At 38.8% G+C, this 22764-nt stretch overlaps 2 protein-coding genes across 2 annotated transcripts; one reads left to right on the forward strand and one right to left on the reverse strand.

The window, feature by feature from the left end:
* Positions 1–2032: 2032 nt before the first annotated feature.
* Positions 2033–11725, reverse strand: LOC140935500 (protein AKTIP homolog). Its single transcript, XM_073385052.1, has 9 exons — positions 11314–11725; positions 9613–9677; positions 8632–8710; positions 7997–8068; positions 7330–7386; positions 5072–5149; positions 4449–4549; positions 3815–3894; positions 2033–2747 (listed from the first exon to the last, which is right to left on the reverse strand). Exons 1-9 carry the CDS (start codon positions 11718–11720, stop codon positions 2724–2726), a joined length of 963 nt encoding a protein of 320 aa, XP_073241153.1. The 5' UTR covers positions 11721–11725; the 3' UTR covers positions 2033–2723.
* A 929-nt stretch (positions 11726–12654) lies between these two features.
* LOC140935501 (rho GTPase-activating protein 19-like) lies at positions 12655–22056 on the forward strand. The gene is made up of 10 exons (XM_073385054.1): positions 12655–12902; positions 14650–14730; positions 15839–16048; positions 16657–16853; positions 17069–17161; positions 18309–18368; positions 18976–19131; positions 19218–19265; positions 20146–20646; positions 21444–22056. Exons 1-10 carry the CDS (start codon positions 12692–12694, stop codon positions 21462–21464), a joined length of 1578 nt encoding a protein of 525 aa, XP_073241155.1. The 5' UTR covers positions 12655–12691; the 3' UTR covers positions 21465–22056.
* The last annotated feature ends 708 nt before the right edge of the window (positions 22057–22764 follow it).

The following is a 22764-nucleotide window of genomic DNA, read 5'->3' on the forward strand; positions in this document are numbered from 1 at the left end:
TGCCAGAAGGCTGGCGATTCAAATTGAATGCGAAAAGTAGCCTCTTGAAGAGTGGCGTTGGCCATTAATCGCCATTTCTGCCAAATACGCCATTTTCGCCAAATCGCCACTTTCAAAAGGGCCCCGTTGCCATGTCATTTGAATTTTTGTTTACAATTTGGCGATTTTGGCGGTTAATCGCCATTTCTGCAATTTTCGCCAACTACGCCATTTTCGCCAAAAACGCCACTTTCAAAAGGGCCCCTTTGCCATCTCATTTGAATTTTTGTTTACAATTTGGTGATTAATCGCCATTTCTGCCATTTTTGCCAAATACGCCATTTTCTTCATTGCGTGTATTTCTCGACATAACCATGATGTTAACAATAATGTGCCAGCAATGTCCACAGAACCCACGGTGCCTAAGATGACTATCGTTCTATAGTTGCTATTGTGCCCATATGACCTAGGTACCCTCGATGATTACAGCGCCCACAAAGACTACCGTGCTCACAGTGCCAATAATGGTCATGACAATATCCACAATGACCATGTTGACCAGTGCCCACGGTGCCCAAAATGACCATCGTACTGACAATTATAACAATACCTAGGGTGCCCACGATGACGATAGTGCCCAAAGAGACCACTATGACCAAAATGCCCACAGTTTGCATGGAACCCTGGTTTTTATCCTTGGTTTAAAATTTTATTCTCCTTTGTTACAAACTCATTATCATATTTTACCATACCCAAAAATTAAAACTTAAACCAAGCACAACACATACAATAACTACGGTGACCACAGTTACCACAATCACCATGAGCCCATGTTGCTTGCAAAAAACACAGTGGCCCCGGTACCAAGCGACCTCGATGACCACAGTGTCCACAATGGCCGGCTGATGTGCCCATGATGATCACGAAAACCACAGTGCCCACAATGATCGTGATGACTACAGCACCCTCTGTGGCAGCTTTGGCTATGGTGCTAACGACTGCTATTTAAGATCAGTGCCCACGATGACCATTATGTCCATCATTCCTATAATTAACATGGCTCCCCTGATGCCCAAGATGACAGAAATACCCAGTGTGACCACGGTCCAACAACGATCACAACGCCCAGGGTGCCCACTGTGACTATGGTGCCGTTAGTGCCCATGATTTTCAAGGTGGCCAGGATGACCGTAGGCCCCGCAATGAAAATGGTACCATGGTGCTCATGAGAACCATGATGCCAACCGTGCGCATGATGGCCACAGTGGTGAAGAAGACCATGGTGTCCACGAATGTATTACAGTGCGACTACTCGAACCGTGGCACTTGGAAGAAGATTGTCCAATCCCAACGACATCTGAAAACATAAGATTCTCAAGTTTTTTGGCAAACGAACCAACAACAGCAAGTTTATTCAGTATAACCATTTTTGTGCTGGTGTTACCGACCAATGAAATTCAAGGTTTAACTGGGCAACCGTTGAAATCTTTAAAACCGTTTGAACTATCCTGACCTTTCAGGGAACAGCCCTCAAATCCATGAATATTCAAGAAAGGTCCGCTTGCCTCAAAAGTTGAGAATCGTTTGTTTTCAGAAATCGTTGTGATTGGAGAATCTTCTTCCAAGTGCCCTGGTTCAATTAGTCGCACTGTAAATCTTCATACGGGTGGGAGTAGAGCTGGCCAAAGAAGTGTAGGGATTATTTGCAAGTATAGATAGCAGCGATGTTTAGGGCCTGTTTGTGCAAGGGAATCTGATTAATGTGGAAGAGGACTGAGAAAGAATTTAAATTGAGGAGCGTATGGATTAAAATAAGTCCCTGAGAAGAGTTGCTTCTCAAAATCTGGGAACTAAGGTCACCAGTAACTGGGTCGTAACACTTCGCCTAAAACCCGCTTAGTTACAAAATTGATTTATTTCCAAAACTTCGGTCCATAGTTCCTTTTTTTTGAAGTCGAATAGTAATAGCACATGGACAGTTACCTATATGCAACTACTTCTGTTTTAGTATGCTAAATAAATACTCATCCCGTAATGTGAACAGTTGTTTAGGTTCATGAGACAATAGCTATTTTATTAAAATACACAATTTCAATAGCACTTCAAATAAAAAATTATATATATTATCTCTATGTAGCTTAAATTTGAATGATATATTAAATACTGTAAGTCCACGAGCGCCTGGCCCGTCGATTTTTCCGTTGTTTATAATTTAGGCGTAAATTTCACGTCAAAGGTTTGGAGACCTTAGGATACAGGCCGCAAGGAGTTGTTGCAGCTACGTGCAACTATGATAAATTCTGCAGTACACACAGTAATGTCTAGCAGACATATGCAATAGGCATACAATCACGTGCAGTAAAACGAACTGGCGTGTAATAGGGCTGTGTAACAGACAAATGTGGCAGGCCAGGACCAAAGTCACAATGTCTCACAAATACGAACATGTCGCGGGAAATAATTTAGCTTGCCTTCCTTCCCAATGCATGATCACAAAAAATTCTGGTCGTTGTCTCTGGTTGGCTCAACTATTCCGATTCAACTGCAGGGACATGTTGCACAACGAGGAGAAAACACGAAGGTGTATGGGGTCCTTGTAACATTTTGTCTCCTCGACATGCTTCTTGACCTCTTGAAGTTGAATCTAATGCCACATGTCGCGGGGACAACTTTGCCCAAATTTGTGTCGCGCACTGAGAGACTTGTCCCTGAAACATGACTCTTGGTGTGCCCCAACCCTAAGTTTATGGCATCCATGAAGGTAACTCCTGGTAATGTAATATAATACACCAAACAATATCAATAACACGGATGGAACACGGGCTCCTTCAAAACCACTGAATGAATATGCATAGTTAGAAACAGGCGGTAATGTTTTAGCTTAGGTGTCTACTGGTATCGAAGTGTTGGACGTTGAACAGTCAAACCTGTATTAAGAGGGACCCATATAAAATTTTAGGGGAGACCTGTATTGCCTAATTTCAAACTGCGAGAGGCTGGGTATAGTCCGTTTATTCTAAGATAAACACAAGAGACCCAAAAGAGAGAGATGAGACAGAAAGAGCACATTGAGGTTAGCAACAATTGCAAGTTTGGTGTTTATTGGGCTTACATTGAACGAGATACAGCCATTCAAAAACTCCAAAATTTAACAAGAAATATATAGACGTCCGGACGGTGTGTCCAGTAACCCATATATCTCTTATAATTTTATTTTTTTCTTTCAATATAGGCCCGATTCACACCAAACTTGAGATTTTTCCCAACCTCAATATGCTCTTTCTGACTATCTGGGTCTCGTGTTGTTTATCCCAGCCCTGCTGGGTTCGAAACTAGGCAATAAAGGGGACACAAACGTCATTGAGTCTTCCCTTGTAGTATGGAAAACGAAACCGTATTAAGCGGAGACTAGCTAGGATGCTGTGGGTGTCTGCTAACTACAGGCTCCCCGTAACGCGAGATCAGTTGCATAACGAGTGTATGAATGTACAGGGGAACCTCCTGTAAGTGACCACAAACGATGATTGAGTGGTCGCCTACGGAAAGTGGGCGCCTGCGAGAGTCAAACCACAATGGGGTCTCTTTCGTGAAGCGGCCCGGACACATCTCCCTATTTGAAAGGCAATTTATTGCATGCAATTTCTAGACTAAGTGACGATATGTGTAGTTTCATGTTGTTCCTGTACTCTGAATAGCACTCACTGTTGCTACGGAAAAGATCCTTTGTCCAATTTATGTTTTTTGCTTGAGATTCAGGCAAGCGCTTATATTTAACCCAGATTCGGATTTTTCCAAAAAGGGCACTCTACATTGACCTAACGCGTCCTATTCTTACCCCAGTTAACATCATTCTCTTCCCTTCTCTAAATGCTACGTCGCTGAGATTCTTCTGGCTGAGGACATTTCCATCGTCATCTGTTGAACATGGAAAAAATAATAAGAGATCGAACCAACAAAAAACTAAGCCTTCATTTGGGGTCGCCTATGCGATACGAACATGAGAGCTTTCGTCTCCGCTCCTCCCTGTCTAGTAAGGTAGATTTCTGCAAATAAGCGCTTGCACTTCCAAATATAAAGGCCAATGAGAGAATTCTAGGGAAATTTCAAATTACGGTTTGTGAAATAGTATCATTTGATAGCCCTGGCTAAGAGGGTTAATTAAACGATTACACCACAGGGTTTTGTGACAGCATAGTTAGATTGGCACTGCAGGGCTGGATTGTTCAAACGCTGGATAGCGCTATCCATCTTACAACTCGGTATCTAGCGAATACATATTAGGAAAACCAATTGCGCTATCCACAACACTAGATACAGATTTATCCAGCGGATAGAGTTATCCACCTTTTGAAGAACTGGGGCCGGGTCTCCAGTATGGAGTGTAAAAATGAAGCGTTCTATTTTTTGTGGAGGAAAGTAAATAACTGTTGCAGAGCTTAACTAAAAAATATTTTAAATTACCAACATACCTGAGCTTCTGCCTGGACTAAGTTCATCATCAAACGATCTGACTGAATCAGCTGCACATAGTTCTGCTTCATCTTTGAATTTCTCGATATCGCTGTGAATTCTAAACACAATGATTTAAAGACATTCGCCATATTTTTTGTTATCACCAAGATCCTCGCTCAATTAAGAATATGTGTTACATATGGAAGGTCGTTGGAGCGCCCTGTAATGTGCACTTTATATACTAATAGAATGTATACATTTATTTATTCATGCTTTCGGCCGATTCGGTGTACCAGATACTTGCCTGTCACTCTGCTGATACTTGACCGACACTTGGGCGATATACCCACCGATGGTGTGGGCTAACATAAGCTACTTTAAACGTTCAAGGTTAAAATTAAAGAACCCTGGCAAAATTATCTAGATTTCTAATTATTCTTGAAGAGCTTTAATAAGATAACACTTTCAGCCACGGGTATCAGGAATAAGTCATAGAGGTCATAGAGGATCACACTACCATACATCCGTTTATGAAGTGTCTAGAACAGTCGCTCTGAAGTCTTCACCTGTCAGATGGGGAATATCACTCACATAGGTTTCATTGTGCTCGATTCCTAGCAGGGAGATTTGAAACACTTACGTATTGATAGCAGCCTCATTTGTTCCTCCCCATGTGTCCACGTTATAAAAGCAACTCTTCAAAAATTTAAGGACTTGCCTAAGAAAGAAAATCTGTTTCAAGCAGCTGCCTACCTCAGATGTTTCCTTAAGCCGTATGGTGGGGATTAAAATATTCCTCCTTTAGCCGTAGGCTCTAAGTCAACCGTAGTTACTAAAACAAGGAATGACCTACAATGATCTACAATGATCTACAATGAGCTACTATGACCGAACGTGTAATCCCTGTAATGAGCTAAAATGAAGATTTTAGAAAAAGACAAAAAAAAAAGATCAGGGGACGTGTGTAGTAGTTACTAAAACAAGGAATAACCTACAATGACCTACAATGGCCTACAATGACCTACAATGATCTACGATGAGCTACTACGTGACGAGCTACAATGAGTTAAAATAAGCCCTACAATGAGCAACAAATGACAGACAATGATGTTTGTCGTGTGTCACGCTTGGACGTGACAGTAGGCTCATAGTATTAAATTGCCAAGTACATTTTGAAAAGGCAAAACAAAAATTGTGCCTGATCTCAGGTAACTTGAGAAACTTGAAAATAGATTATTGCAATCGCGTTTTTACCGGTATAGCACTATTATACCCTGTATTGACGGAAGTCATGCAGGCACTCCCTTATTTGGCCTAGATGGGTATGGGCCGCTGAGCAGCATATGGATTTTACTATTTAGTGTTACAAACAGAGCATCCTGTTGTTGCCGAAAGCCATTTAAAGGGTCTTATGATGTCTTATACAGGCCAGGGTACTTAAAAAAAATGAACAATTTTTCTTTTGAACAGGGTCAGAATTTGAAGGCCTCCTTTGTTCATCTGTACCCTTACGTCCCTTGAAGATCTCCCCCGGATCGACTGTTGGGGTGACTGTGTTTGTTCAATTTGTTTGGAAAAAAAAGACAAGACAAAATATAACTAATGCGAAAGGTTGCAAGGGATGGTTTGGACAAAAGTCACAGTATCATCATACATGTATTATTCAACTGTAAATTTATCTCCAAGCGTAATAATTAGAGATGCTGTCATCGTTAAATGGGCTGTCATGCAGTAGACTAAACGCTTTACGTTTACGCACACATGTCCCCTGATCTTTTTTTTTTGTCTTTTTCTAAAATCTTCATTTTAGTTCATTACAGGGATTACACGTTCGGTCATAGTAGCTCATTGTAGGTCATGGTAGATCATTGTAGACCATTGTAGGTCATTGTAGATCATTGTAGGTCATTGTAGGTCATTCCTTGTTAGTAACTACGCTAAATCAACTCTTTTTGGCATGTGTCTGGTCGGAATTATTCTTTCCTTTCTAGTGCAGTCAAAAAGGAATGATCCTTCCGCAAGCAGTATAGTGGGAACTAAACAATACTTACTACAGCACAATGATGAGTGACTAACCTTTCCTTAAGCAATGAAGAGGGGACTGAATTATCCTTCCTTCAGCAGTATAGTAGGGACTACATTATCCTTCCTTCAGCAGTATAGTAGGGACTACATTATCCTTTCTTTAGCAGTATACTAGGGACTACATTATCCTTTCTTTAGCAGTATAGTAGGGACTACATTATCCTTTCTTTAGCAGTATAGTAGGGACTACATTATCCTTTCTTTAGCAGTATAGTAGGGACTACATTATCCTTTCTTTAGCAGTATAGTAGGGACTACATTATCCTTTCTTTAGCAGTATATATAGTGGGGACTGAATTATCCTTCCTTTAGCAGTATAGTAAGGACTAAAATTATCCTTCCCTTAATTAGTTTAGTATAGTAGGGACTAAACTATCCTTCCTTTTAGCAGTATGTATAGTGTGGACTGAAATATCCTTCCTTTAACAGTATAGTAAGGACTAAATTATCCTTTCCTTAGTAGTATATTGGGGACTGAATTATCCTTCTCTAAGCAGTATAGTGGGGACTGAATTATCCTTCCTTTAATTAGCAGTACGGAGGGGATTGAATTATCCCTCACTAAATAGTAGAATAGAAGGAACTGAACAGGCCATTTACTCAAGAGCATTTTTTAATGATTGAAAAACAAAAGGAAAGTGAAATGGATACTGGTATACTTATTTGAAAAAGTGCATAGAAAAATGGTGCCATCACGTAAATTTCCTAGCTATTATCAAGTTAAAGGTTTGTGAAGTTACTAATTGACCAAAGTACAATTTTTTTATACTGAAATGTGTACCAAAGATTCCGTTATACAGTTTTGCCACTCACCATATATTGTTTTTTCCTTTTTCCCATTGTGGAAAAGAAACATCCAGGTTCAGGACCCTGAAAAAGGTCCAAAAAAGGGTGAATATTTGAAAAGCTCAACATTATTTAACTTACTTTGAATCTACTTGTTCTGAATCAACAGCCTGATGCTTACTTCAATTACGCCACCTTCTTAAACTGTCAGGTAACTTGAACCTGATAAAATTTATGAAGACAAGGGTTTTAAAATTCATCATTCTTAAACAAAATCCTCTTCAGATGTGAACAGGTTAAATGGGCCTGTTTAGGGGAGTGAACTGATCCCAGAGTTAACTGTAATCAATAAATATATGATATCTCTTTTTTGACTATGAACTGGTAAAAGGGGAATGGGACTAAAGGTAGATCAACTGTCTCATAATTTTTATCTGTGCCCACATAAATTTCACGCATGTAAATAAAATAGAGGCAATGTATGGAAGGTTATCCGCATAAACATAACAGTCGGTCGAACCTGCTCAACTCTTATGTTTACGCGCAGCCTTAGCTTCCATACATTGTCTCTATTTTATTTACGCACAAACATGTTACGTGCATATGCACGTATAAATTACACATCAGTGGAACAACTTGCCACTTGCTCTTTCTGAAACCACCTCAAACCATCAGCCCCTGCTTTCTCACTTACCAATTGACAGGATGAACTTGAGGATGAAACACTGGTGTAGTAAACTTGAGAAGAGGTCTGCTATCAGGGAAACTGAAAATCAAACATAACAGTTGGGGCTGCATTGTTTAACGAAATACACTTGAAATTAACTACATAAATTAGTTTCTGATGAAGACTGGCTTGATTAGTAGAAAAGATGCCAGTAACACAACTTTGCATTATATTTGAGCTTTTATGCTGATTCTTTTTCAATATTAAGTTTTTGTTTAAAATATGTAGTTTCAAGTAGCAGGTTATTTAACAGCAGGAAACTGTTAAATAACAAGTAGCAGGTTGTTTAAGACCAATTTTCGATAAAATTTGTACTTGGCTCCGTAGCTTGGGAGAATAATAAAAAAAGAGATGTATTTTTCATTGCTGAGCCTGACAAGATGATTTCTATTCTGTTATTCCCCGAAGCCTTGGAGCCAAGTGTGAAATCTAATATATCACAATTGGTCTATCGCTGTCTCTTTATAATAGCTGGTGTAAAAACACAACACTCTTTGTATGTATAGCCAAAAATTAAGAACTCATGAGATAGATAAAAAATATATTAAAGAAAAAATATCACAATGTCAATTAAGTTTTTTTATCCATTGATTTTTACTTACTCATCCTGTAGAATAACTATAAACCTGAAGATTCCATTTCTGTAAGGTCCTGCTCTGATGAATATTATCCCATGCCAGACTAAGGATAAAATTGATCAAGCTATACATTTAATAATATAGTAATACAGTAACTGACAAAACAAGCTGTGGCTCCAGTGATTATCTCTCTCTAGGATGAACACCATTGAGACTTGCTCATGATGGCTTAAATAAAGAGTCCATCTTAATGGAAGTCAAAGAAAATGACTGAAAAATGAGAGGGACTAAAGCTAGGCAGCCGGTTTAGAGAAGTGTCATTATATAAGGGGGTCATGAGAATCTGTTGGATGTTGCAGTCAGACTGTTCACACTAAAAAAAGAAAGCACTGAGCTAAACCCTTAATAACCAAAACGTCATGGGCAGTTGTAAGGCAACCGCATGCCTGCTGCTACGAAAACTTCATGCAGGCACACAAATTCATATAATTGTTTATTTGACAATGGTGAATCAAAGTATGGATTCAGATTCTGACATTATTTTACTGCCCCCCCCCCCAACATGTCTCTAAGGATTTGCTAAAAAACTACTCACTTGTCTGATTAAAGCTATATCAAGTACTCCAAATAACCCCTCCAGTCTCTTCCCACCCCTCCCACCCATACCCCCCTACCACATATCTCCAAGAACTTAGATTTTCTTTTGATAAAGCTAACCTGTCATGACATATACTAGCACCTAACTGTTTTCCTAGACCTAAAACAACAACGATATGACAGCAAGTTGTTTGGTCCTTCTCATTTGACATTCTCTTTGGTTTGTTTGAAATGAAATTATTATATAATTATAAGCTCTGTGTAGTAAAATCTAAGCCACTGAACTGGTTTTTTCATCATTTGCGACAGATTCAATTCTAATTAAGGCTCATTAAACTAGGCAAAGGAGAAATTCTTTTAACTAATAGCAGCTCAGCGGCAAGTAAGTGTCCATGATATTCAACTGACCTTGTAATGTGTTTAGAGAGGGTACTGCATAGACTCCACTGAGAGGATTTTGACTCAAATACTTGCTGCAATGTGAAACAGTATGGGAGACAGTTTAACTTCATTTAACCGACGAATGGTTATTTCATGACTAAGTTTGATCACATATATATAGTATATAATAAAAAGTATGCCTTCAAAATGCATGCTACATGAAATTACCCAGGAAAAAGTGCGGAGCTATTCACGGCTTACGTTCATCTCCGTCCATTTTAAAACTCTCACAAATTATAAAGAATGAGTCTGAGACCAAGCTTCACCAAACAAAAAAAATATTTTTGCAGGAACAAAGTGGGCCATCCTGAGTGCAGGGCAAGATTAGGCTTGATCTTGCCAGACCACATAAGCAAAGAAAACAGATGACTTTCAAGGTTCATCTTTAATGCTTACAAAGCCATGCCATGCCATGCAGTCATAATAATGGGTGCAGTCAGACCAGACCATTTTTGGGGGGGATTGGGGGTTGCATGAGCTTACAATATATGATTGGTTGATGCATTGGTTGTGCCTCCGTCAATTCCAAGCACCGTCCCCCTTCCCCCCGCCCTCCGGTCCCACCGTTGCTTTTCATGGGAAGATTAAGTAAGGACCTGAGGACCATGGCCCTACCTCCACCTTTATTTTGTCTTAAAATTAAATTGTCTTAAATATTTAAAGAATTCTTAATATGTAGTCCCTCTTTTAAAGCCGCATTGTGGTGGACAGAGATGCCCTCGGTAGTGTTCTTTGAACAAATGACTCCAAGGCTATGTTCACACTATATATAGCGGATGTTTTTTTGTGTCCAGTTTAGTATGAACAGCAGTAGCACAGAGCTCGGGAACAAGTTGTTCACACACATTGAACATTGTGCTGAAGCCATTGGTTGAGAGGGTTTGGTGGTGGTGTGGTTTCCATCTGTTTTAGCAAACGTGCCAAAATCACTGTTCTTATGCGTAAACAGAAGCCTTAGATGTATCCAGGTATGATTTTCCTGCCTTCATAAGAGCTATCCTAAAATCGGCGACAAAATTGTTGAGACATTACACTGAAATAGGGTAACTTCAGAGAACAAAAGAATCCACACCCCTCCCTTGTCCTCTCCATTCAAAGTTGAGGTGTTTGTTGTTTTCTAAAGGTAGCTCAAACAGCGTCACAACATTGCATGGAGGGCCAGATGGGGGAGGAAAAGCTATATTTCACCCTTTTGAAGTCAGTAAAACGTAAAAAAAACCCAGTTTTGAGCGAAGTGTCTCAACTCATTTTGTTGCCGATTGTAGGTATCTATATAGCTGGTAAGCTTTCTGCATATCTCTCCCCCAACCCTTCCTGAATTTTCCTTGAACTGTCCCTTTTAATTGTTGGGAATTTTTGAGGATGTGAGATTCAATGATGGGGCTGTATAATGGGCATTTAATTTGTCATTAAAAGTTTACTATCTAGCTGGGTTTCGTGAAGTGTGAAATATCATTATTGCCGTAATTATTATCAAACACAGGTTAACAACAACAACAAAAAAATTGCGACCAACATATTTCAAGGATATATAGTACAATGCGAGATAACTGAATGTAAAGGTACGTTAGTAATAACAATGTACACTTCTATAACGCTAATTTCATCACTACAGATCTCTTTATAAGCTTCTAAAATATATCAACATGAAGATAAGTTAGCGCTTACAACTCCATGATGATGGCATGTTCCCGGAGGAAGCTCTGAAACTCTCGAACCATTGGACAATTACTAGTTTCTAATCCACCGCTGATGTTTTCTTCATCTGTTTTTCTCTTTAATCCGGTCATCTCATGATTGGATTTCACTAATTTTGCTCTGCCAGGATACGAAGGAATAAGTTTTCTTGCAATCTTTAACCTCTCACTGAAAGTCGAGTTGGGAGAGGAATGTAATGGTCGATATCGAGGGCTTTCAGATGAATTCGAAGCATTTTCATATAATTCAGTCGCGGTTTCCTCGTCACTTTCGACGCCAAATAAACCAAAAGGGCTGGAAGGCATGACTTTCACACTGACAATGGAACAAAAAATCCACGCGCGCAGTCTCTGTTGCTGACTTGTTTCTAGTGTCATCGAAGTCCAGTCAGGAGAATCACGACACCCGTGGAATTTTAACGTATCAAATTGCACGTAGGGGAGAATTGCTGTAACTGCCCACCTACTTTATGTCATATGATGAAATACCATTCTTTTACACACGGCCACTTCTAGACTTGAAACAAGAATTGACTTGAAAAATGCCTCTTTCTTTAAAACGAGTTTGCGGCTGTGTTTTTTCGTCCTCGAAGCGAAAGCTACACGCGAGCTCTATAAATTCACGGGAAAAGTGGGTCAGAGAACACAGTCAGCTAGTCAGGACCATGGAGGCATACATGGTAGTTCAAACTTAATTGAGAGAAAAGAACTCAAGATCGTATAAGAATGCAGATGTTCACATGGTATGGATAACGAAGCAGTTTATAAAATCACGAAACGTGGTGTATGGTGATCATCGTGACAATCATGTTAATAATTTATGTCGTGTAGAAGGAGAAATTAGATTATGGTCACCAACGATAAATTGTAAATTCATTCTTACAAGCTCGTTAAATGTACTTTGTCATATGTTATTTGTCTTATTATTTATTTATGGTAAGAGAGCTGTTATGTTACTTCTATTTAAGCGGCGATCATATAACCTAGCCCGAGTGTTTAGACCCGGCATGTTAGCTGTCTTGATAGAAGGATTTAGCGGCCAGAAATTAAGTTATATACACACCCTTTTGTCCGTAGGTCAGGCAGTTTAAAACCTCGCCCAGAAAATCCTCTTATAAAAGGCGGGGAAAAGATTATTTTATAGAAGAAGATGTTGTAAAACTCCATAGATTGGTTATGCTGTGGTACAAGCGAGCCTACTACAGATCGAAACCGCTGAAATAATTTAATCGCTGATTGGTCAGTGGCGTTGAGTGACGTAAGTGACGGGACGGTTGAATTTCTCGCGGTATAAAGAAAGTCTTTGTTGATGGCAGCCATTTTGCCGTGAGTTATTGCAGAAGAAAAGAATGCATAAAAAAGATTACCAGGACTCTCACGCAAGAGTCTGCTTGAGTAGACTCACGCGACTTTTGGATATGGACATTCTTGAGGACTTACAGCAACTTGAATATACGGGAAACGTAACTAGAAATCTGGAGATTGTAACGACTGTGAAACCTCACCGGAGCTTTTTTTCCAAATCAACGGAAAAACTAAACAAAATAATGAGCAGAAAAGGTGCGTAGTTTTTTTACTTTTTAAGTTGGTCCTCGATGAATAGGTATGTCCTTCACAAGTTTAGAATGATTTTGCGTTCAAAGTAAGTGACAGAGCTGATAACCTAGCTTTGCGTTTCTTTGGGATGATCCGGATCAGGATCAGGAATCCGAGATCAATCGGATCAAGTGGCATCAAATGAACCGATGAGTTTTTACACTGAGTGGATTCACCGGTTCCTTTGACATTTCATGATCTGATTATTCGAATTAGTTTGTGGTGCGTTCCATTGGGATGATTTGGATCAGGATCAGTGATCTGAGATCACTCAGGTCATAGCACATCAAGGTAACTGACAAATCCATCCTTGGAAAGATTTGTTGTCGGTTCATTTAGTTTGCTATGATCCGAGTGATCCTTATCCGGATCATCCTAAATGGTTGCATTCCATGTTCACACCTAGGGCCTATTCTTGAAAGTCCTGTAACTTTTTATTTTTGCCATGTTTGCATTCAAGATCACAGTTTCAATAATTTTGAAAATGATACTATGAAACTATCAGTTAAAGTAGCTAGGAACTGTACTTGCTACTATACAACAGGTTATGGTTTTTAAAATTTGCCTTTGGGCTCAAAAAGTTACAGGGCATTTTGAGGAAAGGTCCCCTGGTGTTGGCTCAGCAGGAAGATATGGATACATGTGTGAATTAGCAGTGACGATTGCCTTGGAACTTAAGCCCAGTCCTCACTAGTGACGAAAACTCAAGCATTAGTATAATCATAAGAGTATAAACATAATGTAAGCATGAGCCTAAGAAGTGATTTTCTTGTGTTCATGCTTATTATGCTTGTGTCAAGGCCATCCTTGTTAGCACATAAGCTCCTAATGTTCACACTTATGCTTAAGCTTGCGTTCCTAGTAAGGACCAGGCTTGAAAGAAAACCGAGTTTTAAGACTTTGTTCTGATCTGTACCTGAGTCCTGTACTGTGCCCAAATTCTGAACTGTACTCAGGCCCAATACCGTGCCCAAATTCTGGTGTGTGTGCCTGAAAAAAGGGTGGTTCACATTAGTGCCCAGGGAGCACTGTATTTGGGAAACATATCAAGTATGAACATACCATACCAATACCCCACTGGGTACTAATCCAAAATATTATTTGGGTGATAATTAAGAAACCATTTTAATATCATTTTTGTTTTCTTTGTTTGACATTTTCGTGTTTAAGGTTTCAAGACAAAGTAAAATAAAAAGAATGTGAAAAAACTTCCAATGTTCAAAGTTTTGAACCTTCAAATTCTTTGTTTTTTGTTTTGTTTTTGTAACCATGCAAAGATGACTTGCGTGATGAACTGATCAATGTCAACATCCCCTCCCTGAGAATACCTGATGTAAACCTGTCCCAAAAAAGTTCAAATGTAGAGTGTACCACTAGAGATTTGAGATACTTTACATGAAAGGTTTATGATCTACCGGTACCTAGTTAAAAAACGTGCAACAAATATCAAAATAAAATACAACACTGGTAAGTCATCTACATGTATCTCCTAGGCAGTAAAACACACTTATAATAATATGCATCTGGGTGCCATGTAAATGGCGTTACGTGTAGTTACTGTCAAGGAAGGCACTCTTAGTATTTTGTCTAATGGAAACTTATCTTTTGCAAGCAAGTATTACCTGCATTCTAATTTCAACATTCAAGGAGTTACTGTTTGTTAAACATAAAATGTAATAAGTTATTTGTAACCATAATGATTTTTCAACAGGGAACCATAAAATATTTGGCCATTCCCTAACGGTGGATGCTGTACACAGAATTTCGACACTTATTGTTTTCTTAAAGTCACGTGAGTTTAGCTGTCTTTTTTATTAAATAATCATGCAATTTATTATTGTGGACAGGTACACAGGATGCAAAGAAAGTCAGTTTTACAGCTTGCCATTTAGACAAGCTGTAGCTAGCATATACATGTACTAGCCATACTAACTATCATAATTCAACAGTTGGGCAAGTTAAGAACAGAATTCACTAGCCCAATAGTAAAATCAACCAGCTCTGGGCTGTCGGACACCACTTTCTTTGCATGCTGGGTCCATCCTTGCCATTACATACATGAACTGGCCATCAGCTTATTAAGTATTGCAGAAAATAAAGTCCTCAGTGAATTTTTATGTATATACATATGTACTGTTAAATTCTCCTCTTGTTTCACAAGAAAACACAAGGAAATTTGGTTGGAGAATCTTGTAGTTAGCCACCCTTTCATATCTTTTTTTTTGTTATATTTTGTACTTGGTATTAACTGGAAAATTGGCAGATGCTCTTTATTCAAATGACACTAGAAGATGTACAGATTATCTTGATAGAGGAGTTATTCATTATCAGAAAATCTGGCATGAATTAAGTTGGCCTTTGGATAAGCTGATGATCAAATTGGCCTAGAAAAGTTGCTTTATAGACAGACAAATGGAAGAGCAAAATCAGATGAATTTTACCTCTGAAATATTGATTGTTCTGGTTTCACACCAGAGAACTTGTCCAGGGAAAACTGAAAATATCAGACCCAAAGGATGTTGATTACAGTATTTCCTGGAGGCAGAACTCTGCAAATTTGTGCATTTGGGAGTCTACAATCTTAACCCACTACTTGATTAGACTAGATTCCCAAATCTCTTGGCTCAGACAAGACATTTGCAGAATTCCAGCTTTTATTCTACCAGATCAATAATAATATTATTGTTGTTACATTCAGCAACGCAGGTTGCTGACCATACTGGGTGTTCAAATTTATCAAATTTATCAAATACAAATACCGTACCTCACTGGAAAATACACAGCCATAATACAGCCATTATTTTTTGATAGTGTACCTGTAGTCAGTAAACTTTAATTACTGGTAACGGATAGTAAGAAGCTTGTAGGATGTACGGCCATTCAGTCATTTTTTTTTTCAGATGTGAGCAAGGAAGGCCTATTCAGGGTATCAGGCAGTAAAAAAAGAGAGGAAGAGTTAAAATCCTTGCTTGATAAAGAAGAGCATGTTGACTTTGACAGTGGTAGATTCACTCCCCATGATGTAGCATCTGTTCTGAAGATCTTTCTTGGTGATCTTCCAGAACCACTCCTAACCCATGCACCTCAGGATGCTTATCGCAAAATCACAGGCAAGTTTCATGCGTTCAATAGTCTTTTTAAATAAAAGACTGTATATTGTCTTATTCTTTGAGCTACTTTAACTGGTTGTAAGAATTGTTGTAAATTATTGTGTTATTGGTCTGCCTATTTTTTAAACTTTTATTAGCTTCATTAACATGGTCACCTCAAAAAAATTATGTTGTGCTGGTTTTGTGCCAAACTAGCATGTGACCTCTGGCTCTCATGCAAAAATGTTCCTTATTAGTTATAATATCTATTTCAGTGGCTGAATGCATGGCAAGTGATGGATGAGAAACGGATAGCCAAGCCATATGAAACAGAACCGCCATACAAACAAATGGCTGAAGGACATTTTTGAAGGATGAGGTCGAATGGCTGAATGGCTAAAGAAAATTATTTCCTGGCCACCCAAAGGCAAAACTTAGTCACCAGGGGCCAGCCCTGTATTGACAACCCGCTATTATTCTTATGGCTGTTTTTATCATAACATTAACTGCCTACACTTCCCAAAATACCAGAAGCCTCGTGATTTTTTTTATCTTAATTTGTTGTTGTTATCAGGAGAATCTCTTTTATTGACATTGCAAAACTGCTCTCTCTTAATTCTTGCTTTTAGAAATCCCCAATGATGAATCTGAGGCCAAGCTGATTGAAGCATTACAGCTTCTGTTTCTTTTGGTACCACCTCAAAACAGAATTCTCCTACAGCAGTTGTTGGGGCTTCTCAACCTGGTTGCTAAGAATGCTACTAGTAAAATGACAGCCCACAATCTTGCTTTGGTTTTTTCACCTAACATAATGGACTTCAAAAAGGTGCAATTCATTTTAAAACTTACAGAGGCAATCATTATTACATGACACATGTAAGAACTTGTGATGAGGAGTTACAGGCATCATTTTGCACTTGATTCTCAGATTGGTTCAGAAATGCATACTGATTTAAAAGATCTGATCTTTGAATTGATGGATACCTTGAATTTGGAACTGTGCAATATTATTTACCCAATTGTATTTGTGTTTTTTGTCAGAAAATAACTTGTCTAAGCCAGTTTCCTGAGGACATACCAGACATGCAGAAACTGGTCACTTCCATGATTTGCCATGCTGAAGAACTCTTCAAGGTTTACTCATAATTAGTTACATTGAGTGACATTCATGCTTCTAGACATCTCTAAGCTGCCATATAACGTGTAATGTTCCGTTTATTTTATAAACACAGTCAATGAAATTCGAATCCATTTTGCTTTAAAAATTTGCTTGCTTGAATAGGTGTTATTTATTATGTAAGGTCATAAGAATGGTGATCATTTCATGTGTTAACTTCAACATAATATGTTATTTTCACATGTGAAAATATCATGTTTTCACACTTAAGCTCACCTGGTTCATATTTGCTGTTTACATAATAATAATGATAATGATAATGATAATGATAATGATAATAATAATGATAATGATAATGATAATGATAATAATAATAATAATAATAATAATAAAATAGCTATTGCTTAGAAAAGAATGCATGGGTTGTTTCATAAACTGTACGTTGGATATTTAGAGTTAATAGTTATGCAGTAACGTAAGACTTGTATAAAAATTATGTAGACTCCTAGCCTGTGCCAGGCATTCAGATAGTAGGAAGTAGTGCATAGTAAAAAGGGGCACAAGAGAGGGAAATAAAAAAATTCCACTATTTTTTTACTTCGTGCTGCTTTCTACTATCTGCGTGCCTGGAACAGACTCCTACAGGTCAGGATCCTGGCTACAACACTGGTTTGCTTTACTGGCAAAGCCAAGCATGGGACTTGGCTGGTTGCTGATGCTCTTATTTGCATTTTATAATCAGGGCTGTAACTAAGGACCGAGGCCCGGGGATTTCCCCCTGTTACTATGAGCATGACTCCCGGCTATTTTTAATAGGAAACAAAAGGAAAATGAGACCAAAAGAACTCCCTTTTTCTGTTTAGATGAACCCCACCTACTGACCCACTGCATATACCTGGCAACTTGAAATCTTAGTGACAACCCTGTATAATAGTTTTGGCATTGACACAACATGGGTCCTCTTATCACAGGTTTAACTGTACATATAATCCTATTCTATTCAATGTTATTCTCAATTCTATTGCAGACAAAATCCATATAATACTTCTCCGTATTTGTTTGAGTGATGTTGTTGAGCCATCCAGTTCTCTCTACCTCTTGTGCACTGGGTTATTATTGTTGCGTTTATAACACCTGATTGACTGATGAATGTGCTTTTTACAGATTCCAAATGGACTTTTAGAAGACATTGATGCAGCAGAAGCAATTGTTCAAAAGGGAAGCGTGAGTTGGTTTTAACTGACCGAAAGTATTACAATTTTTTAACCCTAAATATAGCTGGGAATTTACAGCTAGTCAAGGCTTACATAATTTGACCTCTAAATAACGATCTCTAAAATCTTCATACATACCCTTATAGTATTTCTGTTATGCAACAACGATTTTCACTTGTGAGCTTGGAGTAACTGTGCTCAAGCGACTTCTCCAGACAAAAACAAAAAAATGAATAAAAAGGAAAATCAAGAGCTTTCAGTTTGTATTTCTGTTTTCTACATGCTTTACTTGACACCTCCCCTTTTTCCATCCCCATGTTATGATTTACACTTTACCGGAATGCCCGTCCCATTGCCTCTTCCTTCTCTACAGTTCTTTCCTATGCTAATTAAGTATCAAGAAGGCCAGGAGCCCCAACCCCCCCCCCCCTCCCCTCCTAAAAAGGCCTTATGGGGCAGTGTTTTTGTTTGGACTTTATAAAGAGTCATTGGGCTGAGCGTTCTAGTCAGATATTCTTAGGCTTCCTCACGCAAAGAACGTGACACAGCCCTGAGAAGCGTCTGTGTAGGAGGCTAGCTAAGTAGTTAACCTTTTTTACGTCATTTTAACCCAACAGGAGGAACTGCCGGTCACGCGCACATTTTGTCAGCAGATGCATCAAACCGTCCATAAACAAACCGTTCAACAAACAACGACTGAGGCTTTAATACAGCTCTACAACCATGTGATTGACTTGCCTGATGGACCTGTTAAACAAAAGTTCATGCAAAGGGTGAGAATAACAAGTAACTTTCATTAAAATTCTGCAGTTTTTAATGGTTTTAGATGTTCACATAATTTCTTAAAATTTCTTTGCAGTTTCAGAAAGTGCATCCCGGTACACCTCCTTTTGTTCCTCGTTCCAAGGTTTGATCTTTTTGATACCTTTGGCATGTTTTTTTGTAGTTCGTATGTGTTAGGTAGACTTACCCACAAGTGGAGCCCAATTTGTACCAATTTGTACCGAGTGCGAAGCGCGAGCAGGAGATTTTTTGTTTTCTGCGGCCAAAGCGTGCGAAAGAGCGGGAGCTCGGCCTACTAAGAAACGGTATTTATAGGTAGAATATCTGGATTAGTACACTCTTTTTTCCTATAAGAATATTGAGGCTGAAATTTGCAAAATTTTAAGAATATTTTAAGAATAAACGCGAGACTGAGAATTTGAAAATTTTTTTATAAATACAGCACAATTTATGTTTTTAGCTTAACCGTAGAAAATTATTCCTTTTACTATACGGTAAGAACACTGGTGATTGAAACCCCAGGAAATACCATAAGCTATAATTTATAATTAAGAATAATTTAAGAACATTTTCAGCCTTAAGTCGATAGCAAAATAAGAATATTTAGCCTGTCCGGAAAAACAGTATTCTTATATATAAAAAGAGTGTGGCCGAAAGGTCATTCTTTGTCCGAGTCGCCTGTGTTGCTGACTGAGAAAACATCATTCTTAGAACAGAAAAGGTACACACAGTACTTCCGAGAAAAGGTAGGAAAAATTGCTCCATGGACCACGAGGGCCAGCCAGGATTCCTGCTTTTCCCCACGAAGATTTCCGGGTTAGTTAAAGGAGCAAAAAGAACAGCAACCACGGGAATTCGGGTCCAGAATTAAATTTATCGCAGATGGGATTGGGAAAAAATGGTGGATGGGATAGTATGAAATGTTGAAAGAAAATTTTAAAAAAAAATCATGACGATGAATTAAAAGTAAGAAAACATGTAACGCTTTGTCGTTCGTGTCTCAGATAAACCCTGTAAACCAAATGGACGTTTCCACGCCAGTGAAATCAACGGGAAAACCAAGCGCTTTAAAAAATGCCTCACAGTCACCTATCACAGAGAGATACACAGCAACAAGTACGCCAACGATGATCAAAAGAGTTACATTTGATGTTGTTGACACCCCAGATTCCTTGTTTGGTCGCGCACCTCAGTACAAAGCCACTCCCTTTCTGTCCAGAAGAACAATAAAAACACCTTCAGGTGTGATGTGTTCGCAAAAGACTCCACAAAGCAACCATAAACGAAGAAGTTTATCGCCGTCCAGTCCGGAAGATTTGCTTTCAACTAGAAAGGATCCTAGGGTGTCCTCAGTTCTTACTCCAAGAAACAGTGCAGCATTTAACACCCCATCGGGTTTCATGAGTGCAGCTTTGGACTTCTCTTGTGATGAGGTGTTTTCCACCCCTGCAAAGATACGACGCAGTTCTCCTCCCAAGATGAGGCTTTCGGATAATGATCATTCGGTAAGTATCTAATAGCATATAATTTTGACATGTAATTGTAAATAGGAGTGAAATTGCGAGAGTTGAAGACTACGCGCGTGTGAGCTCCAGAGGACCAGATTTCTCCTCCTCCTCGTAGGCTGATCTTGAGGTCGAATTGCACCATGGAACGTTTTTGGAGACGCCATCGCTCATTTTATTGGCTCAGGAAACTGGGTCAGCATTCGTTCCCCCAAACAGTCCCACAGTGCTGTTCTTTATCCCAGTCTCTTGTGCAACCTCAAAGTGTCCAATTAGATCTCTTTAAATAGAATAGAATGATCTTTATCATGCTTTTGACGATGTACATGGTTGATATTACAGTCTAGTAGGTTTACATACCAATACAACATTTAAATCAAATTTAATGAAAATAATGAGCAAAGCTAGGAAGCTAAATGAACCAGTTGGCCTGATTGGTCAATTAAATCTTGATGTTATTGGTCGCTTGTCGGCTGAGCCGTGATGTTACTGGTTATGAAGACTCGAAATTTCATTGATCTGTTACGATCCGTCCATTGTACAGTTTTTAGTCAAATTATCCGTTGTCGAGTCATTCTACCGTAGTTAGTTTAGCTCGAGTCCAGTGTCAACAGTAGTCCGATTCAGGACTACGTTTACCCGGACGATCATTCCCAACTTCCTTATGAAATGATTCCTGGGTTCAAACTTTTACGTCACAGTTTTACGCCATCTTTTGGTACTTACACAATAAAGGGGTGCGTATGTGCGTGTATAAGCATGATTACATGAAGTACAATTTCCCTTTTTTTTTCCAGATGGAAGAGTTTTACATATGATGTAACAGTTTAGCCTTACTTGGATGAACAGCCATCTGATATCAGACGGCTGATAGGTCTTGGTATCAACTCGATAGACGGAACTACACAGGGATTTCAGCGTGGCAGATTTCCCCTCAGTTCCCGGGACTACACTGTTTGAAAAACTATTTCCATTTGTTCGAACGAGTGCGGATTATTGGTTTTACCACCTTAATCGGCTCCTGGTTTTACTTATTTTTGTGTTTATTTAAGTCTCAGAAAGTAATACCGGTGTTAATATTTAAATTTAGGTATCCTTTTGTACTATAATAGGCCTTTATACTATGCGTAAATGTACTTTACCGTCTGTTCTCCACACCTTGTAGGTTTATTCAATATTTATTTATATATTTAGAAGTTAAAGGATAAATGAATTTTTATTTATTCTTGTCTTTGTCACAGTTTTTGACTTGCGAAAATTGATTACAAAGTTCAGAAATCTCAAACAAACAGTCTACATATGTAATTCACGTAAAGAAGTCAACGCTTATGTACCCAGGCATGTCGTCTCAATCTATTTGTGTTTTGTTTGTTTGCTTTTCTTATCGGACATTTTCATTGGGTACAAAAGGATGCTTGAATATTAACACATTCATTTGAACGAATGTTCTTGCCAAATACCAAGGAGCTCGTACGAGCGATTTTGACATAGCCAATAAACTTAAAGAAGAGGGTGTGTTCCTTTGGGATGATCCGGATTCGGATTTATGATCCAAGATCACTCGGATCATGGCGAATCAAAGGATAATAAATCCTTGTCCAGATAGGATTGATTTCTCTAACCTTTTGTAATTACATCACCTCAAACGATAGTTTATTAGTCTCGCTTATGTAGCAGCGAAACTCATAATCTGCAAGCCGTTTTCTTTTCTTCGTATTTAGTCCCCAAAAGGGAGTCATGGTCCCAGGCGTTCCTAGCGGAGACCGTGGAAACTGGGGATATGAATCGTTGCTTGACCGGAGCCACGTATGTTTTTACGAAGAAAGCTTAGGAAAGACTAATGCGAAAGATTTCGAGCTTTTCCTGAACGGGTCGGCCCACAAATTCAATTGCTTGAAAGCGGTGATTACTTTGGAACAACTGAACTTTTCAGTGGTAGAAAAAAAGAATCTTAATGAGCAAAACTTCGATAGTGTGGCTTACTGGTCGGGCGTTGTTAACTTTCACTGTATGCAAATGAGCTCAAACGACTCTTGTGATGAGCATGCGGCTTATTTTCGGCGATGATTTAAATGACGCGCCATGTTCATCATGTTTTTGGTCTCTGGCACTGCTATA

Source organism: Porites lutea, chromosome 4, assembly GCF_958299795.1.
Source record: "Porites lutea chromosome 4, jaPorLute2.1, whole genome shotgun sequence".
Taxonomy (NCBI): Eukaryota; Metazoa; Cnidaria; class Anthozoa; order Scleractinia; family Poritidae; genus Porites; species Porites lutea.

Bases quoted from the DNA above. Each gene is read 5' to 3' on its own strand.
- LOC140935501 (XM_073385054.1), top strand. From the start codon at position 12,692: ATGCATAAAAAAGATTACCAGGACTCTCACGCAAGAGTCTGCTTGAGT. The intron at 14,731-15,838 runs GTGAGTTTAGCT...TTTTTTTTTCAG, and splicing joins TATTGTTTTCTTAAAGTCAC to ATGTGAGCAAGGAAGGCCTA. The intron at 16,049-16,656 runs GCAAGTTTCATG...TCTTGCTTTTAG, and splicing joins TGCTTATCGCAAAATCACAG to AAATCCCCAATGATGAATCT.
- LOC140935500 (XM_073385052.1), bottom strand. From the start codon at position 11,720: ATGACACTAGAAACAAGTCAGCAACAGAGACTGCGCGCGTGGATTTTT. The intron at 8,069-8,631 runs GTAAGTAAAAAT...TTTGATTTTCAG, and splicing joins ATAGTTATTCTACAGGATGA to TTTCCCTGATAGCAGACCTC. The intron at 5,150-7,329 runs GTGAGTGGCAAA...TTTCTTTCTTAG, and splicing joins AAAGGAAAAAACAATATATG to GCAAGTCCTTAAATTTTTGA.